This window comes from Herpailurus yagouaroundi, unplaced genomic scaffold (genome assembly GCF_014898765.1).
Source record: "Herpailurus yagouaroundi ecotype Mexico unplaced genomic scaffold, PumYag 159, whole genome shotgun sequence".
NCBI lineage: Eukaryota > Metazoa > Chordata > Mammalia > Carnivora > Felidae > Herpailurus > Herpailurus yagouaroundi.
Genome location: NW_024412400.1, coordinates 25,400,787 through 25,427,929, shown reverse-complemented (window position 1 = coordinate 25,427,929; position 27,143 = coordinate 25,400,787). Strand labels below are relative to the sequence as shown.

General features: G+C 45.1%; 1 protein-coding gene across 2 annotated transcripts in view; it reads right to left on the bottom strand.

Annotated features, from left to right (window-relative positions):
* RFTN1 (raftlin, lipid raft linker 1) overlaps positions 1 to 27,143 on the bottom strand; it is a 211,051-nt gene that overhangs the window by 26,439 nt on the left and 157,469 nt on the right. For both annotated transcript variants that reach the window (XM_040480120.1, XM_040480119.1), the window contains exon 7: positions 19,191 to 19,306. In XM_040480120.1, the coding sequence (XP_040336054.1) occupies positions 19,191 to 19,306 (116 nt within the window). The remainder of the gene's footprint in view (positions 1 to 19,190; positions 19,307 to 27,143) is intronic.

Genomic DNA, 27,143 nt, shown 5'->3' with positions numbered 1-27,143 from the left:
ACGTTGAAAAAAAAAAATTAAAAAAAAAAAAAAGTCTTAGCAAAACATTTAACATTGATGAGATCTGAGTTTACCATGAAAAAATACAAGTTAATTTGCCAGGAGGGTGTTACACCCTTCTTCTGGGCATTCCGTATGTGGAAGCTGGAAGTATATTCATGTATGAAAATGAAACGCACAGAGTCATATGCTGGCCACTGGAGTCATTAAGGCCACTGGATGTTTTAGCAAACACTATCTGGTAAATTATTAAAACTGGCCACACACAAATTTGTCCGCTTCCTGTATCCGTGCCGCTACAGTGCAGATCGTCCTATCAGGAGATGGTGTCTATTTCCCCACCTTTTGAATCTCAGCCTGGTTTTGTGACTTTCTTTGGCCAAGGGGATATTAACAAATGTGATGCAGACCAAGTCATGAAATAAGGTAGCACACTGGGGCTCCTGGAGCCCTGTGACTGGCAGTGAAGAAGCTCAGCTAACCTTCCGGGCGTTAGAATATGCAAGACCCTGCTGCCCCAGCCAACAGCCAGCCAACCATCAGCCATGTGAATGAGGCCACCCTGGATCACCCAGGCATCAGCTGAGGCATGAGAGAGCCCAGGACAGATCAGCTAAGCTGCTCCAGAGTAGAACTCAGCTGACCCAAAGAATCATGAGCTAATAAGCAAATGGCTGTCTGAAGCTACAGAGATTGGAATGGCTACACAGCAAAAACTGATCTAGATTAGAAAACAAAACAGCCGACTACCATTTAATAGAGACAAAGCTACCTGCTTCTTTCAAAGTGATTTTGTCCTCATATGGGAAGGGGACTCTACAGAATCTCATGGCCCAAATTAAGTTTTAAGTATAGTAATACTTCTGTGATGAACCCTGAACTTCACCTTCTTGCCCAGTGCCCCCTTCTGAACACTATCAAGAACTTTCCAGGTAAAATCAAATGTAAAATTTGTTTCCGGGTGCCTGGGTGGCTCAGTGGGTTAAGCAACTCTTGATTTCAGCTCGGCCCATGATGTCATGGTTTGGGAGTTTGAGCCCCACATCGGGCTTTGTGCTGACAGCACAGAGCCTGCTTGGGATTCTCTCTCTCACTCTCTCTCTCTCTCTCCCCCTTGCCTGCTCACATGCACATGCTCGCTCTCTCTCTCAAAATAAATAAACTTTGAAAAAGGTAAAATTTATTCCAGTGTGATAAAAATAAAAATTGGCTAGCTTAAAAAGTATGGGCCTTTAAATCAAAAAGTGATATGAAGTATAATGATAAAGCTGAAGAATATTCCTGGTTTACAAGCACAAGAAAATGGAAACCATCTAAAATCCACCAATGGATAACTAATGAAGTACATTAAAATATGATTGTTCATATACTGAAATACTTTTCAGCCATTTAAATTGATGAAGTAGAAACAGTATGAAGAGTATGGTCCCAAATATGAAAATATAGACAGAATATCTATGAGAAGAAAATATACCAAGATGTTACGCTGTGATGTGGCTCTTTTCTCAGTGATGAGGAGAGGAGGGTTTTTGCTTTTTCCTTATTTGTATTTTCTAACCTGTCTTCAATTACAAGCACCACTTTTTGAAAACATCTTTACTGAGATGTAAGTGAAATATCTAAATATTCACCCATTTAAAGTCTTCGACTCAATGGTATTTAACATATTCAGAGATGTGCAACCACCACCACAGTCTGAATTTAGAACATCTTCATCACTCCTCCAAAATTCTTGTACCCATGAACAACCACTCTCCTTCCTCTCATCTCAAGGAAGCCTCCGATCTAATTTCTGTTTCTACGGATTTACCTAATCTGGACATTTCATGTAAATGGAATCGTAAAACATGTGGCCTTCTGTGTCTGGCTTCTTTCACTCAGCATAATGTTTTCAAGGTTCATCCATGCCACAGCATGGATCAGTACTTCATTCCTTTTTATTGCCAAACAATATTCCATTATATGGATATGTCATGTTTTGCTTATTTTTTCATCACTTGCTGGAAATCTGGATTGTCTCCACCTTTTGGATATTATGAATAATGCTGCTGCGAAGAGCCATATATATAGGTTCAGTTTTGTTTTAAGTAGGTTTCACACCCAGCATGGAGAACAATGGGGGGCTTGAACTCGTGACCCTGAGATCAAAACCCTAGCTGAGAACAGGAGTCAGACGTGCAACCAATGAGCCACCTGGGTGCCCTGTGTATAGGTTTTTATGTAGATATGTGTTTACATTTCTCTTGGATACGTGTCTAGGAGCCGTACTGCAGGTCACATGGCAACTGTTAACTATTGACATTTTGAGGAACTGTCCATGCATCACTTTTGTAAAACGAACAGGCCTTTTGGCCTCATTAGGCTATCTCCCAAGCCTTCTTAATCTAATTTGTCAAGTGATGTAAGCAAAGAGACGTCCCCTTCTACCTCAGCTGAAGAGGATGTTAAGAATTCTGCCTCGGGGCGCCTGGGTGGCTCAGTTGGTTGTGCGTCCCACTTCGGCTCAGGTCATGATCTCACGGTCCGTGGGTTCGAGCCCCGCGTCGGGCTCTGTGCTGACAGCTCAGAGCCTGGAGCCTGCTTTGGATTCTGTGTCTCCCTCTCTCTCTGCCCCTCCCCCACTCAAACTGTCTCTCTCTCAAAAATAAATATCCATTGAAAAAAATATAAAAAAAAAAAAGAATTCTGCCTCAAAGAGGCCACTAACTTAAAAGCAATGGGCCAACCAAGCATCCCAGCTCGTTGAATCTGGAAGGGATCAGGGGAGTCCTCCAGTCCTGTGGCTCTTGGGCCGGTGGAATGTTTCACATGTGGATCCCTCATTTCCACCTCCAGACCTACTGGCACTGAATCACCCCAGGGGTGATGCCTGGTAATGTGTATTTTTAAGTCCCCAGGTGATGGTGAGGGTCAATGTGATCTGGAACCACTGCTGTAGTGCTTCCTGCTGAAGGGAGGAGGCTCACTTACTGGCTGAACATCTGAATCACACTGGCACTTGGTTGTTGACAGCCCCAGGGCCCAGCCACCTCCACTGCCGAACAGCTCCACAGGGGTTCTTCAAAGGGATGGAGTTACTCCCTTGCAATCAAGGAAAACAGAGTCTACCTCCTTTATGACAGGTCAGCCTTTCAAAGATAGGGAGTCGGCTACCTGATTGCCCGTTTTTTTTTTCCTCTTTCAAGATAGATATGCATGTCTCCATCCCTAGCCCTTTCTTCTGTGCCTCCTACAGTCTGTCTGTGTTTCTCATCAAATACAGTGGGTGTGGTGGGACACAGGGCTCTAAGTCAGCCAGCATCAGCCAGCATCAGAAGAGCAGAAAGACAGGTACTTCCTGTGGGCATGTTCGTAAATATGGCCAGTTACCTCTTGTTAAATAGCAGCAACCGGAAGTTCTGTGTTCATTCAACCAATGTTTGTGGAAAATTTGTAAAACGAGAGAAATTAATTTGGGACCAGGGAACATGGATATCAAGAACAGCTAGTCCTTGAGTCATGGAGTGTGTGCAATTTTAAAAATTTTTAAATTTTAAAAATTAAATAACTTTAGGGGTACCTGGGTGGTTTAATGGGTTAAGCATCTGACTCTTGATTTTGGCCCAGGTCATGGTATCATGGTTTGTGGGTTTGAGCCTCATGCTGTTGACATGGAGCTTGATTGGGATTCTTTCTCCCTCTCTTTCTGGCCCTGCCCTGCTCATGCTTGCTCACATGTGCATGCTTTCTCTGCTCTCAAAATAAATAAATAAAGTTTAAAAAAATTAAATAGCTCTGAAGTAAGATGGAACATATTAAATGCCAAAAGGAAGGGAAGATGATTCTACAAAGAGCTGGGTCAGGAAAGGTGAGGATCCCCAGGGTGAAGACTTGGGATGGGGAAGGGATTCAGCAGAGGAAAGGAGAGAACAAAATGAGGGGACAAAGATCACAGTTATGATCTGGTAAATACCACTTTGTCATAGCTTATAGCATTTGTCATAGAATTTGGAGGGGAGTAGGAGGTATACTGTTGAGCTGTATTAAATTCCTTTTCATTAGAATTGCTGTCAAATCAGGTATTCTCCCTTCTATATTATTTTTTTGAACTTAAATGCAACTGATGTTTTTTATACTTAAATGTATTTCTTTTACATTTTATTGGGATGGTCTGATCCAACAGTGATAAATTAAGAGATAATGAGATTAGAAGGGAATTAAGGAGTCAGGGAAACCTACTCCAGAAAGAAGCAGGATTAGGTAAGTAATTTTCAAGGTTTCTTGTTTTGTTTTATTTTTTCCTTTTTTTTAAAGTAATGGGGCGCTTTCCATAAACACCAACTGTAATCTAATTTAGACACTCAACGTGTAAAAACAGTCAGAAAAAGCAGCTCTTGTTGACGCTGGTGTGGGTGGGTTGTCCAGAATCTTCCCCACGCCCCACTCTCAGACACCCCCTTTATCCTCTTTCTCCCATGCCCAGCCGGAATGTTTTTGGAGAACCCAAGAGCATCCATGTTCTTTATTCTTTAGCTACTCATGGCCACCTGGTATACCCTGGGACTTCCCTAGCTTTGGGTCTCTCTCCATAGGCCCACCACCTTGTAAACCTCTACACAAACCATTGAAAAAGCCGCAAAAGAGGACAAAGCACAGGATGGCGTCACAGGGCACACAAGGAAAGATCTTCCTTGAATTAAAGCACACCTTTGCTGAGTATAGCCTCTCAACCAGTCACGCTCCACCCACAGACCCTTCCTTTTTATTTAGTTGTATTAAAATACTTGGCCAAGTGAATTTCAAAAGGACAAATTCCAAGAAGTGGCAATGAATGATCAATTAACTACAAGAACACCCCCCAGCCCTCTATACTCACTGATTTAATATACTAAATTCTTCTTGGAGAACCATTTGCCCTGTCCTCATCTTTAGCCTGAAGACTGTCTATGCATCTAAAAAGTTCTTATTGGGGGGCCACATGGAAAGCACGAGAAGGAATGTGACAGTCCCCAGGAGCAAAGACCAGCCCTTGGCTGGCAGCCAGCAAGGAAGCAAAGGTCTTAGGCCTACAACCGCAAGGAACTGAATTTGGCCAACAACCTGGATGAGCTTGGGGGGGTGGGCAGATTCCTGCCTTAGAGGCCCCAATAAGTAACATGGCCCTGCTAACATCTGGTTTCAGCTTCCTGTGACCCTAGCAGTTTAACCCACCTGGATTCTGACCCACAGAATTGTCTGACCCATGGTAATTGTCTGTGCATGTGCTTAACATTCTCATAGAATTATCTTCCACCCTTCTAATCTCAAACATCCAAGAAACCTAAAGATCAAGCCTATTTTATCACATTGAGGATTGCCTCTTTCTTGTCATTCTGTGGCATACACTGGAGGTTTTAAGCATACTGTTTTTGTTGTTTTTTTTTTTTTAATTTTTTTAATGTTTATTTATTTTTGACAGAGGGGGAGAGAGACAGAGTATGAGGGGGGTAGGGTCAGAGAGAGAGGGAGACACAGAATCTGAAGCAGGCTCCAGGCTCTGAGCTGTCAGCACAGAACCCGACGTGGGGCTGGAACTCTCATACCGCGAGATCATGACTTAAGCCAAAGTCAGACGCTTAACTGACTGAGCCACCCAGGCGCCCCTTAAGCATACTGTTTTTTCAAAAATGCATTTGTTACAAGATTCTGAAAACGTGCTGACCTCTTTCACCTTTCTCTTTCTCTGCAGCAAAGTTCTAAATTCACCCCACCCTGTGGTCTTTGCCAGAACGCACACTTGCCTCTCCCCTGTCTCCAGCTCTAAAAGGGTCCTGGTGATTTAGCACATTTCACTACCCTCAGGACGTGTGACAGAGAAGAGAAATTATTTATGAGCATGCAAAGGCCAGGGGGTGGGAATTCATTTTTAATGACTGCGCTCCTTCCTTCTAGTTAAAGACATCAATCCTTCCTGCCCAAATTCCCTCCATTCATCATGTTTTCACAATGGCTGACACACAGTAGGAACTCAATATTTATTTGTTGAATAAATGTTTTAAAAGGTCTAGCTTAACTTGTAGAGCTAAATTTTGTACAAGAAATGAAATATGGGTGTCTGAGAGAATAAGACCATTGAGTTTTTGGAAGAAAAACATCAAATTCTTCCTTTTCACCTTCCTGCTATCCAAGCTGTCACCAAGTCTAGTTTTCTTTAAAATGTTTCTAGGAGCATTCTTTGCCTTTCTATTCCCACTCAGTGGCAGACACTGTTGTTGCCAAAACAGTTACTTGTTAGCCCAGGTTCCCTTTCCTAGGTAACACACTCTCCAGCTCCAGTTAACCATGATTCTTGGCAATGATGTGGGTCTGTGACCCACGTCCCAGCTAAGGGCACCCAAGAAAACTCTACTGGAGAGTTTCTGGGAACAGTTTTACTTTCTAATAAAAAAAAAGGGCACGTGGCAGGAAATGCCCAGTTCTTTCCAGCTCTTATGACGTTCACATGAGATGCGTGGAGCTGCTGCAGCCACTTTGGGCCTAGCATTCCAAAGAGAGACCTGGCAGGCAGGGTGAGGACCAGAATGCAGAAAGGTGACAGCACCTGGGTCCTCTGTGATGTCCTTAAGCCATTGAAAAAACTGACTCTGCAACCCCCCATTTTCCTCCAGACTTCCTGCTTGGTGACATGAGAAGCAAAATCCCTACTGTAAGTCATTTCTATTCATATGTCCTGCTGTTGACATGGAAAGCATCCTAACCGACACCATGGCCACCACCCTTATTCTCTCACGTTGGAACCTCTCCTCCAAACGTCTATCTACCTTTCCCCCATTCTAGTCCATCTCTCCCAACACCACACTGTTTCAGGGCCAACTCTGGACTCCTGGCTCTCTGATGAGATCCCTACTGTAGCCTCCTTCAACCTACTGCAAACCCGGGCTCTTGCCTGGATGGCAGAGTTCTCCGCAGACGCTCTTCCCAAGCATGCTGTCAAGAACATGCCACAGGCCTCCCTTGCAGTTAGGTCTATGTATGTTGTACCTGTTTCCAGGGCTGCTGTAAAAGGGACCGCAAATTTGGTGGCTTACAATAGTAGCTATTCATTCTCTCGCAGTTCTGGAGGTCAGAAGTCCAAAGTCAGTACAACTGTGCCAAACTCAAGGTGAAAGCAGGGCCATGCTCCCTCTGGAGGCTCTAGGGGAAAACCCATTTCTTCAGCAGCTGTGGCTGCCAACGTCCCTTGGCTGGTAGCTGCATCTCTCCAGTCTTCAAGGCCAGCATTTTCAAATCTCTATCAACTCTGCCTTCACGTCTTCTCTTTGTGTGGAAAATCTCCCTCTGACTCCTTCTCAGAAGGATATACGTGAATGTTTTTAGGGCCCATCCATATAATCCAGGATGATCTCCCCATCTCGAGATGCTTATCTTTATAAATTTTTTTTTAATGTTTATTCATTTTTGAGAGACAGAGAGAGACAGAGCATGAGCGGGGAAGGGGCAGAGAGAGAGGGAGACACAGAATCCGAAGCAGGCTCCAGGCTCTGAGCTGTCAGCACAGAAGCAGACGTGGGGCTCAGATTCACCAGCTGTGAGATCGTGACCTGAGCCGAAGATGGATGCTCAACCGACTGAGCCACCCAGGCGCCCCAAGATGCTTATCTTTAATTATATCTGCAAAAATCATTTTTCCAAATAAGGTAACATTTACAAGTTCCAGGGCTTACTTTTGGAGAGCACCTGTTCAGCCTACTCGCACATGTGTCTGTGTGTGTCACCCAACTCTGTTTATCTCTGGGAAGAGCTCCCTCTTGGAGAGAGCATGGAGGGCCGGTGGGTGGGAGGAAGATTCGGTTTTTAAATATATACACTTTTGGACCATAAGAGTTTTCTTTAAAATTATTATAACCCACAACAATTTTTTGTCTCAATTTGCAACATAATTCACATTATCACATGAAATTTTTGTAAAAGACATATTCTATCTTAGGCCAGTTTCCCCAGAAACAGTCCCTGAGAGGAGGATTTACGTGCAAGTAGCTTATTATAAGGCGGTGAGGGGGTGGGGGGAGGCGAACAACAGGCTGAACCCGAGTGAGGACACAGGTTTATGCAACATCCCCTGAGGCTTAGCCTCAGCCCGAGGGAGGCTCTGGGGGGTAGGCTGTACTCAGAGGTCCACACCTCTACTGACAATGGTTACGCGTGCCTTGGAATGGAAGAGCGGGAGGTAGCTTTATCTGTAACGCCTTCATTTTAATAGAGAGACGTCTTCATTTTACTTGGGTAATTAAAAACTTACATTTAAAAGATAACTAGGGGCACCTGGGTGGCTCAGTCAGTTAAGTGTCCAACTCTTGGTTTCAGTTCAGGTCATAATCTCGTGGTTCATGGGATTGAGCGCCATGTCAGGCTCTGCACTGACAGCACAGAGTCTGCTTAGGATTCTCTCTCTCCCTCTCTCTCTCAGCTCCTCCCCTGTTTGCACATGCTCGCTCTCTCCCGCTCTCTCTGCCCCCTCCCCCACCCACATGCACGTGCTCTCTCCCTCAAAATAAATAAATAAACTTAAAAAAAAAAGATAACTAGTCATGTATCACCATGTCCTTTCTTCTGTTCCACTTTAGATATACTTGTTTTCTGCTTGTAGAAAAGGAAGCAAAAGGAGGGTTGAATAATTCCACTTTCTTGGAAAATGTACAACTTCTTGCTTTACACATAGTTTAAAAAGGTGTGTGTGTGTGTGTGTGTGTGTGTGTGTGTGTAGTCATGTACACCCAATCTCATTCTGGGATTAACCTTCGTTCATTTTTGGAGTTCGCCTCACTCTTGCTTTCATACGCCCACCCTCCTCAGTCACAGGTAGGAGCTACCCCAGGGGCACCTAAACATCCAGGTATTTCCCTGCTCAGCTTGCCAAGAGCAACAAAGCAGGCTCCGGAGGCCCAGGTGCAGGTGTCAGCAAAGACACAGGTGCTGGCTTCTAGAAGTAAAAGCACATTGATAAAAAGGGATCCAAGGAGGGGCACCTGGGTGGCTCAGTCAGTCGAGCATCCGACTGGGCCTCAGGTCATGATCTAGAGGTTCGTGAATTTGAGCCCCACAGCGGGCTCACTGCTGTCAGCCAGTCAGCGCAGACCTGCTTTGGATCCTCTGTTCCACTCTCTCTGCCCCTCCCCCACTCACACTCTCCCAAAACTAACTAAATATTTTTTTTAAATGGGGGATCCGAAGATCTAGAAAAACTCTGACATTAGCCACTAATGTTCTAATTGTGAAACTAAAATGTACAAATGTGCTTTCCCTTCTGGCCTGCCTCCGCTCGTGGCACTTTCCACCGGCAGGAAGCCCCTTTCCCACCCCCCTTGGCTCATCCACACCCTGTCGGAGCCCGTTGGGAGCCCACGGTGTCCAGTGGGCCTTGGTCAGTCTCTACTTTCCCCCAGAGCACTTCCGGTCAGCAGGATGCCATCCAGCACTGAGTGCCTTGCTACTTATTCTGCAGGAAGTCTTCTTCCCTCCTGGGTGTTCCTTGCAGGTAGGGGCCTCAGCGAACACCCCTTTACGTTTTCGTCCCAGGGCGGCACTCTTGTCCCAGTCCCTCTCTCTGACCCTCTGGGGCTTCCCAATTCCCTGGGAGTTCTCTGTCTCGCATCCACTAATCCTCTTCCACCAACTGCCAGCCATCCCATGGGAAAGCTGGAGGGCCGATTTCCACCCAAAAGCCCATCATCTATCTCTTCTTGGCAATGCCACAATCCACGTGACATTTCATGACCCCCAAGTCAAGAAGCTGCTGTCCAGAAGGAGACAGAGGGAAAATTCTGCCCGAAAAAGACGAAACAGGGACAGCCAGCCACCCAGGGCCCCACTAACTGAGCACAGGGCCAAAGACTCAGAAGTCAGGACTCAGTGACCTGAAAAAGGCTTTGTGGGGTCAATGTTTTTAAAAAAACTTTTTTTAATGTTAATTTATTATTTTTGAGAGAGAGAGAGAGAGAGAGACAGCCAGCAGGGGAGAACCAGAAAGAGAGGGAGTCACAGAATCCAAACCAGTCTCCAGGCTCTGAGCTGTCAGCACAGAGCCTGACGCGGGGCTTGAACTCACAAACCGTGAGATCATGACCTGAGCCAAAGTCAAGACGCTTAACAGACTGAGCCACCCAGGCACCTCTTGGGGTCACTGTTTTTAAATATGATCTCCATCATTTGGGGAAGAGGAGTGACTTATCTGGCGGAACACAGACCATACAAACTAAGCTGTCCTCTGCCAAATTCCTAATAGCCAAGGAGCACTAGAGACCCTCTCCAGGGACAAGAAGAAAAGGAATGTTAAAAGTTCAGGGGAAAGTTCAGTCCAGCCCCATGGCAAGAAACACCCGAAGAGAAGTTGACTCCTGGTGGAAGTGTCGCTCTAGAAGAAAAGTTGCAGGCACCTAAGGAAATCAATGTCTTGCACAGGTTGATGAGTGTGGATTTACAAGGACAGAACGGAGGTACCTGACCCTCCAGGGATGGTGACTAAAGTGAGGCAAACTCCAAAAAAGAATGAAAGTTAAGCCCAGAATGAGATTGCGTGTATATGACTACATACACATATACACAGACACCTTTTTAAACTATGTTCAAAGCAAGAAGTTGTACACTTTCCAAGAAAGTGGAATTATTCAACCCTCATTTTACTTCCTATTTCTATTTTACTTCCTGCCTATTTTCCATTTTACTTTCTTTTCTGAAGTCTGCAGGAAAGGCGTATTTTTAAGGCCCTCAACTGATTGGACAAGGCCCACCCACATTATGAAGGATTAGCAATTTGCTTTACTTGAAGTCTGCAAATTCGAATGTTAATCATATCTAAAAACTCCCTCCACTACAACATCAAACTGGTGCTTGACCAAACAACTGGGCACCATAGCCTAGCCAGGGTGACACATAAAATTACCCATTACAGCATCATTCTGCAGCTTGTTTTTTCACTTAACATTTCCTGGAGTTCCTTCCCTGCCAGTTTATACAGAATGACTGCATCCATAATAAGGATGTACCACCTTTTATTTAATCATTCTCCTACTGATGGGCATGTATGCAGCTTCCTTTTTTCTAGTACTAATCATGCTGAAATAATGTCCTTGTGTGTGCCTTCTTGTCAACAAATGCATGTGTTTCTCTGCAAGAGGTGGCTGTGAGGTACGGGCTTGCTTAGTCATGGGTAGGAGTGGGTATTTAACAGTTTTAACATTAAATTTTTTTTTAATGTTTATTTATTTTTGAGAGAGAGAGAGAGAGAGACAGACAGACAGACAGAGCATGAGCAGGGCAGGGACAGAGAAAGAGGAAGACACAAAATCTGAAGCAGGCTCCAGGCTCTGAGCTGTCAGCACAGAGCCTGATGTGAGGCTCGAACCCACAAACTGTGAGATCATGACCTGAGCCAAAGTTGGCCGCTCAACCGACTGAGCCACCCAGGTGCCCCCATTTTTAACATCTTTCATTATTTATTCATTTATTATTTTAAATTATTTATTGTTACTGTTTTTACTTTAGAGAGAGAGAGAGCGAGCATGAGCGGGGGAGGGGAGAGGGGGGGAGAGAGAGAGAGAGAGAGAGAGAGAGAGAGAGAGAGAGAGAGAGAGAATCTTAAGCAGGCTTCACGCTCAGTGCTGAGCCCAACTTGGGGTTGGATCATGACCTGAGCCAAAACCAAGAGTTGGACGATCAATTGACTGAGGCACCCAGGAGCCTCTAACATTTTAAATAGAGATTAGCAACCTGCTTTCTAAAGCAAACCCTCAAGCTTTTAAATGATGAATTTATTTTGATGAGGTCCCAACAGTTCATTTTTGCTTTTGTTTCCCTTGCCTCTGGAGACGTGTGGAGTAAGAAGTTGCTGTGGGTAAGATCAAAGAGATTTTTGCCTGCTTTCTCCTTGAGGAGTGTGATGGCTTCCTGAATTACATTTAGGTCGTTCATGCATTTTGAGTTTATTTTTGTGTACGGTGTAAGAAAGTGGTCCAGGTTCCTTCTGCATGTTGCTGTCCAGTTTTCCCAGCACAACTTGCTGACGAGACTGTCTTTATTCCACTGGATGTTCTCTCCTGCTTTGTCAAAGGTTAGTTGGCCATATGTCTGTGGGTCCATTTCTCGGTTCTCTATTCTGTTCCATTGACCTATGTGTCTATTTTTGTGCCAGTACCATACTGTCTGGATGACTACAGCCTTGTAGTATAGCTTGAAGTCTGGGATTGTGATGCCTCCTGCTCTGGTTTTCTTTTTCAAGATTGCTTTGGCTATTCGGGGTCTTTTCTGGTTCCATACAAACTTTAGGATTATTTGTTCTAGCTCTGTGAAGAATGCTGATGTTATTTTGATAGGGATTGCATTGAATATGTAGATTGCTTTGGGTAGTATCGACATTTTAACAGTATTTGTTCTTCCTATCCAGGAGCATGGATTCTTTTTCCATTTTTTTTGTGTCTTCTTCAATTTCTTTCATAAGCTTTCTATAGTTTTCAGTGTATAGATTTTTCACCTCTTTGGTTAGATTTATTCTTAGGTATTTTATGGTTTTTGGTGCAAGTGTAAATGGGATCGATTCCTTGATTTCTCTTTCTGTCGCTTCATTGTTGTGTGTAGGAATGCAACTGATTTCTATGCATTGATTTTATATCCTGCAACTTTGCTGAATTCACGAATCAGTTCTAGCGTTTTTTTTTTGTGGAATCTTTAGGGTTTTCCATACAGAGTATCATGTCATCTGCGAGGAGTGAAAGTTTGACCTCCTCCTGGCTGATTTGGATGCCTTTTATTTCTTTGTGTTGTCTGATTGCAGAGGCTAAGACTTCCAATACTATGTTGAATAATAGTGGCACGAGAGTGGACATCCCTGTCTTGTTTCTGACCTTGGGGGGAAAGCTCTCAGTTTTTCCCCATTAAACGATGAATTTAAAATTCATCAAGTATACATACATTACATTTTAGGGAAAAGATGCTCAGTCATACCACTTAGTGCACTGATGTGTCACTATCAAAACCGAGTGGGACGCGAGGAATCTGATCAAGTGAGAGCACCCAGAGCTGCTAGAACAGACTCAGCGTTGCCCTGAACACCTTGCGGGCCTCCTCTGTGCCGTGATTTGCTCTGGGTTGGAAAAGGGGTGGAGTTACAGCCTGGTAGGGGAAGGGGATGTGTCTGCAGTCAAGGTCATTCAAGGCAGTGGTCACTCATGGGAAAATCTTTTGCATCACAGGGAAAAGACAGAGAACTACTATCTTTGGCACTCAAGGCTATGATCTCAGAACCAAAATCATTATCCTAGAGAAACCGTGGCAATGAAAGAAATGTCAGATGGTTTAATAAGAATAAATATTGGCTCCCTTGTCACAGCAGAAGGTGGTGGATTGTAGATACCACAGAAATTGATGTTATTCCCTTACAAATCCTATGTGGATTGTTCAAGAGATGGCTGGGAGCCCCTAGAAACAAAAGATGGATCCCCAGAAGTCTACAGAATACAGAAGTTAGTGCAGAACGAGTGGGGCCTGTGTGTCCCCAGGGTTAGGGGACCGGAGGGGTGGAGGCGTACCCCAGAGTGGATGTCAGTTACAGAAATGCATCTCAGCGAGCCTCTCGTGATTCTTTCAGGGATAAAATGGTGACATGTTAGGTGGAACAATAGGGCCATCTGAAACTTCTGGCAAAAGGGTTTGGCGTCGGGTTAGAGACTAGAGGAAAAACCCCCCAAACATGCCAAAGGACCATGTCCTCCATCTAGTGTGTTTGACATTGGACTGGAAAGGAGCCATCCTACAAATGAAACCTTCAGAGAAGCCAAAGCTGAGATGATCCTCCGAAAATGCAGGATGATATAACCATGATCAAAAATGTCTCCATAGGCTGGAAGAATGGGCAGAAATTAATAGGATGAGATGAACTGGGAGTCGGTTCAATAACAGATTGAATACACAGGGAGCGGATGGGGAGAACTGACTATGTGCCACCTTACAAGATGCAATCTGTCATGGCTGCCCCAAAGTTGATCCAACCACCTGCTGGACGAGCAGAAGCCCAAGTCCAGCTGTCAGAGGACCAAGTGCTCACAGGTGGCAGGCTCCTCTCTAGCTTGCTCACAGCCCCCTGATCCCAGCCACCGAGCACATCAGGCTGAGTCCCACAGGCTCCCACACCTGCGTAGGTCAGTTAGACCCACTGTCATCACTATGTGTCTTCGTTTACATTATTTAAACTGATGGTAAAGGCAAAAGAAGTTGTTTCTGGGAAAACTAAGTAGAATGCTTTGAAGAGATTTGACAAAGTGCAGTTGCCTAAAAATAACAACTGTGGCTGACTTAGAAGTGGTGGGGGCTGGAAAAGAGTAAGAAAAAAATCATGAAATCAAGGATTCGGCAGTGAGATCCCTTTCCTAGACTTTCAAGACACTGCCCCAGGACACTGGTGATAGCAACACCTTGGGTGTGGTTTACACAAGAAAGGTGAAGTGAAATTCCAATCAGCAGACCTCAAACTCTAAAAGATGGGCAAATGGATGCGTATTTATATATTTTACATTAAAATAAAATGTGTGGGGGTATGAATATGATTTTCTTTGGTTCTTTTTAATTGGCTTTTCAATTAACTCTCTAACCACCATACCAACTGCATCAGCTAAAAGAGTTTTTACTGTTATCGCATGGTCAGTTCTGGTAGCAAATTTCACAAGGGGCGTTGATGAACCGGAAGGCTCATTCCAAGGAGAGGGGTGAAGACAGAGAAGGCTCTAAGGCCTCAAGGGCACCCGATGGTGTCCATAAGCAGTGATGGGCTCCCAGGCTGAAGGACATGCAACCTCAGAATGAAAAAAGAGGGTCCCTGTCTCTCTGTCTTTCCGTCTCTCATCCATATGACCTATTCATCTCTGTAGTTTCCCCCTTTCTTTCCAAGAAGGACCCTTTCTGCTCACACTCTAAATTGTAAACTCAAAGAAAGTAAACAAAATACCCATGACAGATGCTGGGCGGACGGGCTTTCATACTACTCAAAACTGCCACAGGTTTCCAACTGAGAAACACGCAATGCATTTGGCTCCACACTTTTCCCTGGCCCAACCTCTGCTGTGCTTTCAGAGCAAGAGCAAGGCAACCGGGAGAGGATCTTTCTAGCCGATGACACCAGGGGACCAATAAAAGAAAGTACTATTTCCCTACGATATGCCAAGAGCTACACTCACAACTTTCGAATATATCATTTTTTAAATTCTCAACTTTGAGAGGCTGACAGTGTTCCCACTCATACAGCTGAAAGATGGAAAAACAAAGAGGGGGTACACTCAGTCACTCGGCTGGGAATAAGACAGCCAGGATGCATTCCCGGACCAGACTCCAGAATCTACCTTCTCTTTCCAACACGCTGCGGTGTTTGCAGAGCTGTGAAGAGTTAGGTAGGTTTTCTCATGAAAGCGTCTACGTGTGCACGAGCACATGGGGACAGGGAAGACGGGAAGATGTGGCTCGACTGGAATGGCACGTGTGTACTTCGAGCTGAGGATACTAATGTGCGCAGGAAGCAGAAAAGGAACAGGGCAGTCCCAACTGTGAGCAAAGAGAACAAGCTGGTCGGCAGTGTTTTGTGGCCAGAGCCCAGGAGGTTATGTGCTGGCCTGGAAGGAGAGAGGTTGCCAGAAAGGCAGGGTCAACCACAAGCCAAGAGGGATCTGCCCAGGGCTTGAACAGGAAAGACCCTTCCCAGAGGCCAAAAGGGTGAAGAGAGGAAGCAGGTGGGTCTCAAGGGTGAAAGGTGAGGCTGCTGGACAAAGGCCCACACACCTGGAGGGGCCAGCAGAAGGGGGGGGCGTCAGTGGGGGGAGGGGGGACTTCTGACACAGCCTCTTCAAAGAGCTGAGCTGTGGGCTCTGCCCTGGACTAGACACTGCTGGGCCATGCTGGGACACAGTGTATCCATGTGGTTCTGCTAAGGCAGGGATTCCCAAAGTGGGCTTGAAAAGGAACCTCTGTGAGGAGGGCCTGGATACCTGTGTGTTTAAAAGCTCTTGAGGGATTCACGCTTCATTCTGAGAAGTGTATGTGTACCTAACGCTGAACCAAAAGGCCTGCAACCCGATTCAGGAAGCATTTACTGGAAGCCTTAGAGAACAAAGATGAACGTGCCCACATCGAGAAACTCGCAGTAAGGAAGGAAAGTGGATAAAGAAATCATAGTGATCATAATAGGAGCTGACAGACTTACGCACAGAGAATTACGGAAACACAAAGGAAGAGTCTTTCACTCTGAAGGAGTCTGAAGGGCTTCCTGAAGGAGGTGGCCTATGAGCTGACCTAAAGTCTGCCAATACAGCCGCAAAGAGGAAGAGAAACCCATATGCCCAGGGGTACAGTCTGTCCAGAAGAGATCTCCCCTCCTTTAGTCCTCAAGAGATGGCATTCAGAAGCTGATGCTGCTAAAATGGACGGGGGTCTGTTTCCACTGTGGGGAATTTGGGAATGCTCCAAAGGCACCAGAGAAAAGAGCGAGACTGAAGACTTGTGCGGGGGGAGAACTGGCTGAACACCTACATCAAAACCATTAATTCACTTGTCACTATCAGGAAAATTAAGAAAATGTGTTTCTGCCCAACTGGATGCCAGCCACACCTGCCTATCATAATGTCAACATGTGATGGAATAAAGGCCTATCTAGTGATGTGCTGGTAAATGCTTACAACTGGCTCTCTGAGCCGCGGTGGGGGTGGGAGGGTGGAATCTTAATTTCCAGGCTTTGCCAGTTTTCATGGTGCGGTACTTCCACAAACACAATTTCAAGCTACTAATGACTGAATCCGTCACTGAATACAGAGTTGGAAAGAGAGGCACAGAACCGGCTTCGCAAGCTGGTGCACACCACTGGGCCCACTGTGGGTCTTAAAACCCTATGCCATTTCCCAGGATCTCTGGAGAAAAGCCACAGCATTCCTGAAGTGTGTGTGTGTGTGCGTGTGTCCGTGAGGGAGAGAAGGGGACGAGGGACAATGACGACATGACCCAACACTAATAACACCAAATAGATTAATGCACAAAAATAGGAGGTCGAGAGAAAAAAGTTCAAACATCTGAGAAAGAAATAAAATTAACAAATCAACCTAACGGAAACCAATCTGTACAGCCAGGAAAGCTTTCTGAATAAATGTTCATCTTTCCTGATCTAGCCTCTTAACCCATAAAATTGACCTCTTCTAATTAAAAAGACAATCGTGTCCTTATTTTAGTTTGTAACCTTAACTTCCTCCCACAAACATTTTAGATAGGATGCATTCACTCCAGTTACCCATCAAGGTCACAGTTAATTTCAAAGGCTGAAGAAAGACAAGCCACTGGGGTACTTTTCCTATCACAACTTTCATCAACTAACACACAACCACAGACATCTGGTGACAGTGGCATCTATCCTGTTCTTTTAGACACTGGCTCTTGAAACCGTGAATCAGGATCTCCCTTGTGAAAAAGGATTGCTGAGGCCCATCCCCAGAGTTTCTAATTCAGTCCATCCGGGGTGGGGTCCAACAGTCTGCATTTATAGCACCTTCCCAGGTGACGCCAATGCTGCTGGTCCTAGGACCACACTTTGAGACTTTGGATCAAAGCCATCAAACCACCTTTCTTGAGGAAACCACGGTGCCCTCCCTTAACAGCCATTTTAATGTGCTGATGGCAAGAGATGTTGCACACGTCCCGTGACCCGTCAATCACTTCCACACATGCACTTGTTTTTGGTGCAGCCACATGTGGCTTGCTGTGAAGGCTAAGTGTGACAGAGCAAACAGAGTTACTGAGTGTTAAAGCCTGTGGGCTGTTTTAATAGGGTCCTTAAGATCCTCAGTTGGCACCCTTGTTATTTCATCTTTCATCTGACCACATGAGGTGGGCTGGATGAACAGCATGGCCCCATCTTAAATTCAGGATGTTTAAGGACCCAACGCGGGGGGGGTGTGTGGGGGGGGGGGGGGGGGGAAACATGAGACCAAGGTCAGGCAGGGGGAGCTGGCAGAGCCTGATGGCAAACCAGGTCATGACCCGATTCCGTACTTTCCTTTAGGGCTCCTGGCCCCTCATCTAACTGGGCCCTGGATGCTGTGTTTTTGGAATTCCAATTTCTGATTGATTAGTACAGTTTTCCATTATACTCTGTCCCCTTCCTGGCAAGCAGTTACTGCACATCACTGCCCAGATGCAGGCATGCCCGCTCAGAACTGCTGCCGGCATAGAGGACAGGGGACAGACCGCTGGGGTGCCCACCGCCCTCCAGCAACTAGGTGAGGGCGTCGCCTGCCATCAGGCTGCAGAGGGCACAGCCAGAGGGCACAAAGACGTGGCAAGCACCCACTGTCTGGTGGGTCCCGGCACCCCATACCCCTCACAAAGAGCTGAACCCACACCTGTCTTACTCTGGCACAGAGAGCCCGGTTTGGCAAGGCCCCTCTGAGCGATGCTAACCCTGTGTTTTTCCAGGGCCTCCTCAAGAAATCCTTTCAGAAATCAGTCCCGCATGTTTAAACAGCTTGCCCGTTTACACCCAAGATGTTGGATGGACAAGAGATGAATCTGAGAAGCCCACCCTTCTACAGCGCCCTCAAAGTACACACCGGCGAATCTCAGAAAGAAATCAGGTCTTCGGACGTGGCTGAAGGAATTACTCTGCCCACAGCAGTTTGGTGGCTTCAAGGGTCAACATCTCTCAAGGACATCCTTCAGCATTTACTGTTGTGTAACCTTGGGCCAGGGACCTAACCTTAGTTTCCTCGTCTGTGAAATAGGGGCAGTCATGTACTTGCCTCATGGGCTTTTTGTCAAAGATTGAGTGCGTATGCACCAATTTCTTCCAAGGATACTTGGCAGAGGGAGGCATAAGGTCTAACGCCAACAATCATGTTGCTCTCATTCCAGTGGACACAGACTGTATGTTGGCCTCACGTATGTCACTTGGAGTTTCCAGTGATATGCCAGTGAATGAAAGAAGAACCTCTTTCCACCCAATGGTCCAGCACACACACTATTTTTCCTACAGAAAGGGCAAGTGGGGCCCATGCCCCAACTGGAGGGCACAGAAGCATTTGAAAGGGGCCTTGTAGGTCTACCCAGGTCAAACTGCCTTTCAGAGGAAAGCCACAGCAGACGCGGTCAGACCCAGCAAGCGGATGAAACAATCACTGTCCAAACAAAGGAAGCACCACTGCCAATCTCACACTTACTTCCAGGACTGTCCATTGTTCGACAACAATAGCATCATAGCCCTGCATGGTTTTGCTATCTTCTGTGGAAACAGCTTCAAAGATGAATACTCCATCTGTCAGGCTGTGTAAGGAATCTGTGGAAAAAGAAAAGAGGCGGGGGGAGTTCTGTAAACCGTCTGTGGCAGAAGCCTTACAAGCAGCAAAAATTTTCACTGCATTCATTAATAATCCCAATCAGAACATCTTTTCAGCATGTTAATTAAAGAAGGCACACACAGCCATAGAGTCTAGCCCCATCAGAATGAATGAGACTAATTTACCTCGCAGTTCTGAATAATATCCTTGATTTTATGAGCCCAAATTTCATTGTTAGCAATCACCATTTGATTTCACGCGTTTACCTTCTTTTTCACGCTCCAACGTCAGGATGCACTGGGGAGAACTTATTCAGGGTAGAACACAGTCATTTAGAGACAGTTTTTAGAAGAAAACTATATTTAGGTGGAAGGTTTTTTTTAAAGGGGGGCTAGATATAACACAGCAGATCTGAGTTTGTCGGATGCACTCTAGATGCGCTGATTCCTGGAAGTTCTCATGATGTGGACAGCTGTACAGACGACGCTTTAGCTCTTGTCAAGAGGCAGAATTTGAGGGAAAGGGGAATTTTCCCAAATGATTTACCACTGAAAATGTTTCCTTGGGCATTGCTCTGGTCAGTGTGCCAGGTTCTGAGTTCTATATGATTCAATAAATGTACGTTAAACATATAACAGGATTCAAGAAGGATTCATTGTCTTAGGCAGTGAGAGTATAAAGAAAATTACAACAGAGTCCCCGCCACAGCAGAAGACATGAAGGAGGTGTTTTCTGCTGCTCCTCCTTTTTTTAATATGGCTTTTAAATGCCCTAAATTCATTTAGATAAGAGATTGTGGGAAAGAGGACTAGACAGAGAAGCAGGTGGTTTGGATCCGTGCTCTATCATGAAAAGTGACGTGACCCCTTTCAGGGACTTGGTCTCTCATCTGTGACATGGGAACGTGTACACAGAATCACTCCTGGTCCCTAGATTCTAATCTACAAATCAATCACACCATTAGGTACTGAATTGTGTCCTCCCCCCATCCAATTCATACGTGAAGCATTAACTTCCAAAGTGACAGTATTTGGAGGTAGGGCCTTTAGGGAATTAACTAAGGTTAAATGAGGTCATAAGGGTGGGTCCTAATCTGGTAAGACTGATGTCCTTACCAGGAAAACACCAGAGGGACCCCCCTCCCCTCTCCCTGCACAGAGGCAAGGCCAGATGAAGAGAGAAGGTGGCTGTCTGCAGGTTAGGAAAAGAGGCCTCAAGCAGAAACTGAATTTGCCAGCACCTTAACCATGGACGACATCTAGCCTCCTCAACTCTGAGAAAATAAATGTCTATTATTTAAGCTATCCAGCCTGTGGTATTTTGTTATGGCAATTCACATTAAAAGTATCTTTAGTGATATACTATCTTTATTTTAGAAGGATAATTCACATAATAATATGATTTTTTTTTTTTTAACAGAAAGGGAGATAAATTCAGAAAGTCCTTTGTATTACACTGGAGTTCAGGAACTGTCAGCATTTCCCAGAAGCCACAAAGAAAAAGACGGACAGATGTAAACACTTAACAAATATTTAGCTTCTGTCTTCCACTAGACCTCATAAAGACAATTGAAAGGCCATTAAATGAGAAAATTGTTTGCAACAACAAAAATAAATAAATAAATGGCTAAGCTTAACATTTTTTATACATGTATAAAAAGCTTATGGTGGTTAAGGGAATTTTAACTGTACAATCTTTTAGGAGAGCAATTTCACAAGGTCTAAAGAGCCTGAAACAAAAAAGTCCATCTTCTTTGACCCAGAAATTCTACCTCGTTCAGCCTATTCTAAGGAAATAACCACTAAAGCCATCAAATATTTATCTACCAGCATGACTTATAAATTCCTTAAAAACATAAACAATCTAAATGCTCAACAATTCAAATATTCAACCATAGAAAAGTAGTCGAATAAGTTAGGAGACTTCCATATAATTAAATACTATGTGGCTACAAAAAAATCATGGGAATGTAATGATTCAGAAACATTCCTTAGAGACAATGTTATAAAGAAGAAAAAAAAAAACAGGATACAAGCCTGCGGTATGAGCTGTATGTGAATTTTTTTTATGTTAAGAAGGGTTAGACAAACTTTTTTTTTTTTTTAATTTTTTTTTTCAACATTTATTTATTTTTGGGACAGAGAGAGACAGAGCATGAACGGGGGAGGGGCAGAGAGAGAGGGAGACACAGAACTGGAAACAGGCTCCAGGCTCTGAGCCATCAGCCCAGAGCCCGACACGAGGCTCGAACTCACGGACCGCGAGATCGTGACCTGGCTGAAGTCGGACGCTTAACCGACTGCGCCACCCAGGCGCCCCAAGGGTTAGACAAACTTTAAGGAAATACATAAAATCTAGCAGCACTTATGATTGGTGGGATTAGGTATAATTTGAATTTCTTCTTATCCTTTTCTACAAGATTAATGCAAGAGTTAACACAAGCATCATACAAACAGACAACACAGATGAAAATGAATTTTCTTTTTCTCTCCTCTACATGGCTCTTGAAGGCAGAGCTAGAATCAAAAAGTTTTAGGAACTATGGGGAGAAAATGTGAGTACAATATAAACAGAAAGTACCTTCCTTAGAGTAGTCTAAAAAATGGAAGGTACAACCTCAGAAGAGTGAGTACTGTGTTCCTGGAAGCATTTAAGCTTATACTGAAAACACTTCTAGCTGCTCACTCATTCATTCCAATGCCTACCTAGCATCTATTTTGTGCCAGGTACTCCTGTGGTCATCGGAGATCTTTCAGGCAGCAAGACATAATGAAGTCTCTGCCCCATGGAGCTTACCTTGCAGTGTGGGGAGGGAGACAGTGACATAATGTTAGAGGTGATAAATGCTATAAAAATATCAAGTGGGCTAAGGGGAGAGAGTGCAGGTGGAGGCAGTGGTTGGGTATTTTTCAAAACGGGTCTCCTCATTTTGAGTAGAGATATGTACTTAACCATGCAAGGAAGGCTTTTGGATCTTCAGGGTTTGCGAGTTAGGTAGAGGACACAGCTGGAGTAGGGATGCACAGTGAATGAGGGGTAGCCAAGGACCACAAGAGCAGTGGAATCAGGAGAGAAGAAAGTCAAGACTAAGATGATGGGTGGGACGACCAGCCAACTAGGCGCTTATCCATGTGACTTGTTTGGCCAATGGGATATTAGCAGGTATGATGCAACAAGGGCTTGGCAAGCCCTTGTGGTTAAACTTAACCTCTTCTATCTCTGCCACCACTTTGAGAGGACATGCCCCAGCTGCCCAAGAGCAGCTCAGCTTAGATCAGCTGACCCACACACCTGAGAGTGAGCCCAGCTGAGATCAGCAGAACTGCCTCATGGAGTTGCTCCAGCCAACCCACCAATGTGTGAGAATAGTACTGTTTTTAGCCAATGACTCTGGGGTGGCTTGTTACACAGCAGTACTGTGGCAATAGCTGACTAATACAACGCCCAACCTAAACCTAAGAAATATGAGACTGGTGTACTTTGGTTGGCTTGGGGATATTCTTGATTATTCCAGAATGATAGAGAGGCGTGACCAGCTCAATGACTCACAGCCGTGAGACTAATTCCTGGAGCACAGCAGCCTTGTCCAATATGACGAGATAATACTCCATTTTAAGTGAGATCAATCTAAGTTCATCACCACCATGCTCCAGTTTCTTATTTGTTTCCTAAACTGAGAGTGTGTTATCAAACAGCCTTAGCAAAAGTACTAAGGTTGCCTCTCTCATCTGCTCTGCTAAAAAGTTTTCCCCAAGTGTTTGTTCACTGCCCTCCTAAGAAACGTTTTAGAGAGATAACCAGCGAAGAACAGGGCTTCTCTTTAAACCACATTGTATGTATTTGGGGCCTCAGGACAAGATGAACCATAGTAAAGCTCACTTTTAAAGTTCTGAAGAACAAAGATCCAGCTGGAGCTCCTGCCACAGTAGGAATACCCTATAGAACCACTTTGAGTAAAGCTTTCCCAAGTCCTGACCTGGGGATGCTTGAGACCAGAATACATTCAATGATTCCCTCAGGATTAGACCAATACAGCACAAATCCCCACAAGACTCCTACCAAAATATGTTATCTCCAATCTCCAAAGTCTTTACGTACAAATCTCAATGGAAAATCTCCAAGACCTTAAATTGTGCCTATCATTGCTTTAAGTAATAGAGTACCCAATTTGGCATAAATATTACGATGGTATTTAGCCTGCCGACAGTACCGTGCAGTGGAGCTGAGGTCCAGAAGAGGGAATGAGACACCATAGTCCATCCAGACCATCCCAGCCACTGCCTGGCTTTCTCTGCTTCCTCCCTGGTCACAGGCCTGGGAGGAGGGCTGTGTGGTCAGTGGGGAGATGTATGGCCAGACTTGGGGTGTGAAATAGGAATAAACCAGGTCCTTATTTACCAGCTGCCTCAGCCACGGTCTGCCTTCTAGCCCCTCAGCCCACTGCTCTGCTATTCTGAATCCGGAGTGCTGATTCACCTACTTAACTACAAAGCAAGTTTGGAATGGCTGTCAAAATTTGATCATCTGTAACAGCAAAAAAGCCAATGAACCACGGAGAGCAGACAGCTGGGCTTTTAAAGAACCCCTTGTTTTGACGGCCTCGTCCACTCCGCGTCTTCTCATTACCTTCCTGGCTCAGCCTTGCTGTGATGCGCACCGAGCTGGGTATAAATAGGTCTTTCTTACAGTGAAGGCTCCCAATGTAAAAGGTTAAATCACCCTACATCTATGGAAAACACTCCATTATCACTGCATTTTTTTATTACAGTAAAGATGCTTCCCTACTGTGCACAGAGAGCTATTTGCCCCAGTACTGTATAAATATTTGATGCCAGTCTTTTGGCAAAAGGCCACCTTAACATTCCAAGCTTATGATTTTATAAAAAGGAGGTGTGAAAAGGAGATTCGCCCCATTATTCCAAGAGGTAAATTCTGGGCGGGCAACTGTTCTTTCCTTGCAGCCTCTGAGACCTAGCAAACTAAGCTTCAGGCTTATCCTTGGTGCTGTTCCCCAAAGTCCAGCTGGAAATGTGCACACCATGACGAGTGGTCAACGTATGTGGTCTAATTACGCGAGATGAAAAAAGAAAAAGTCACCGTTCTCCTTTTAACAAGCTAGATTGGACTAAACCGTTCCCACTGAGGTAGCTGGCCTAACAGATTTCCTTGAGTCTCTGAGAGCCCCTTCTCCCCATCAGAGGCTACATGGTGCTCACAACACCCCGTATGTGCCAGGGATGGCACGTCCCGATTGTATAACCATAACTGCACATGTGACTGCTGTCACAATGACCTATGACCCCACCATAAATATAATCGCCACTTAACCAATCCTGGCTAATGGTGCCATGTTGCTCCCCGATCATACCGTGCCTAATTGACTGATATTATCAGAAGAGTGAGCAGGTCTACTGCCTTCTCCTTCCTGAGCACTCACAGCTGCTGTTGGCCTGCCTTCACTCCTGCATTCCAACTTTGAAGTGGTGAGTGACCTAGAGGAGGTACAACCCATCTTCAGTTACAGCAAGGTGAACCCGCAAGTTCAGAGCCATTTAACCAACCAGACGGGGAAGAAACGCTCTGATTGGGTGTTTGCTGGATGTGAGGCACATGCCCAGGCACAGTTCATAGTTTCTCACTGAATCCCTCCCTCACATCTGCAAGGCTAATCATTCCCTCTTAGTAGGTGAGAAAATGGAGGTCTCAGAAGTTAAATCATGCGTCCATGTTCAAAGGGAATGCAAGGGGCAAGAGATCGAAAGTATGATTTGTTCGATTCCAAAGCCTGTGCCCTTTCAGTAACTAACAGGTATTTACTGAGCTAGCACTCTGTGTGCTGGGCGCTGGGGCTCCAGCTAGTGGTGGTGATGAACATCTCAGGTTCCCAGCCTGACCACTACACCATCCTCCATGTCTGGTGTTTTGGGTGCCATCCCAGGGATGTCACAGTGAGACTGGCCTTAGGGCTTCAGTTTGGGGCCAAATCTATGCAGATGCCATGCTTTCCTAGATGGGACAAAAAACACACTTGGAAGCGGAGTAGTTGTATCTATCGACCTAAAGGAGAGTATATAGCAATGAGAAGAAATGATCTGCAACTACATGTAAAACTGTGGATGGATCTCACAAATACAACGAGTGAAAGAAGCCCAACACAAGAAGGGCATTCATTCACATACTCCATTCATATGAAGTTTACAACTAATCTATGGTGTTTCAAGTTGGGACTATGGTCATCCCCTGGGAACCAGGGACTATGAGGGGCATGAGGGGGGCTTTGAGGGGGCTGGTACATTCTGCTTCTTGATCTGGTGCTGGTTACAGAGACGTGCTCACCTTGTGAAAATCTTCTGGGCTATATCCTCATAACGTGCATAGTTTTCTCAATATGTGCTATACTCCAATAAAAAGGTCATTTGAAAATGTGCTATGAATATAAGGGAAAATGCATCTATGGCATAAGGGAACTCTACCCCCACATTAGTAAGTGGCTCCTCTGAAACAGAGGCCATATCTGTAATCAGTAGGCCAAACATTCCCAGGCAGTGGTTGCTGGAAGCACCTGGGATTGCCTCATCTCTCTTCCTTTCCATTCCGCCTACACCTAGCTCTTCAATTCCCCGGGTTCCTGTGATACACGCCCATATACCGGCTTTTCCCCTCATTGCCATTGGCACTACCGAGCGTCGTCCAGAAACCTTCATTAGTCACCTTCTGTATACAGCACACGGTGTACAAACACTGGGGTGCTAAGAAGTACAGATGCAGAACCTGCCCGAGGGTTTGTAGTCTCTATGTGAATGTAGCTCTATGTGTATTCTACTTGAAACAGGTACACTTTGAACTTGTGTATTTTGTAAATATAAAGTAATTTAGGTTATGCTGGGCATCAAAAATGATGATATAAATACTGAATGTTATTTGGATTTACATGTGGCTGGGGTATCAGGGACAGTCTCAAGGAAGACAATCTATCAAAAGGATAGGAATGGAGGAACATGTAGGTATAATGTGTCTCCTGATGAGATGCAACTTTAAAACCCAACAGCATCTAGAATGTACTGTGGTCGCAGTGCTTAATTTATCAAGGCCTTAGAACTAAATTCCAGTGTACAGGATACAGAGGCTAGAGAAATTAGGTAAATGACATCACAAGGCACTGACCACAGACAAATAATGCAGGACATTCAGCAGTGTACGAGGCTGGGTTTATTTCAAAGAGCAAGGCTTATAAAAAAGGACTCTTTTAGGTAAAACTTGAGAAGTGAGGATATGGTCACCATATGCAGTGCATAATGCTGGACTGGATTCTGGTTCAGACCATCAGACCACTTGCTGCCAAGGACATTTTTGAAACAAATGAAAACATGTTTCATTTTTTTAAAATTTCTTTTGAGAGAGAGAGAGAGAGAGAGAGCGCGCACGCGCAGGGGAGGGGCAGAGAGAGAAGAAGAAAGAGGATCCCAAGGAGGCTCCATGCTGTCAGTGCAGAGCCCAATGTGGGGCTCGAGCTCACAAACCATGAGCCAAAATCAAGAGTCAGACACTTAACCGAATGAGCCACCCAGGCACCCCCAACTGAAAACATTTGAATGTGGGATGGATAAAGACGATACTGCCAGGGGTGTAAGGACTGTGGTGCTAGGAGAGGGTGAGGGGAGGGCCAGGGGAGCAGGAGAAGGAGAGCCAGCACAGGGCCAAGGGAGGGAAAAGGGAGGTGGGAACAAGGATAGGGCAAGGGCGGAACAAACGACAAGGCCAGCCAGGGGACACAGGGAAGACCAGGGCAGGCAAGGAGAGTTGATGGTGGCAGCCGTAGCATCGATGGCCAGTGAT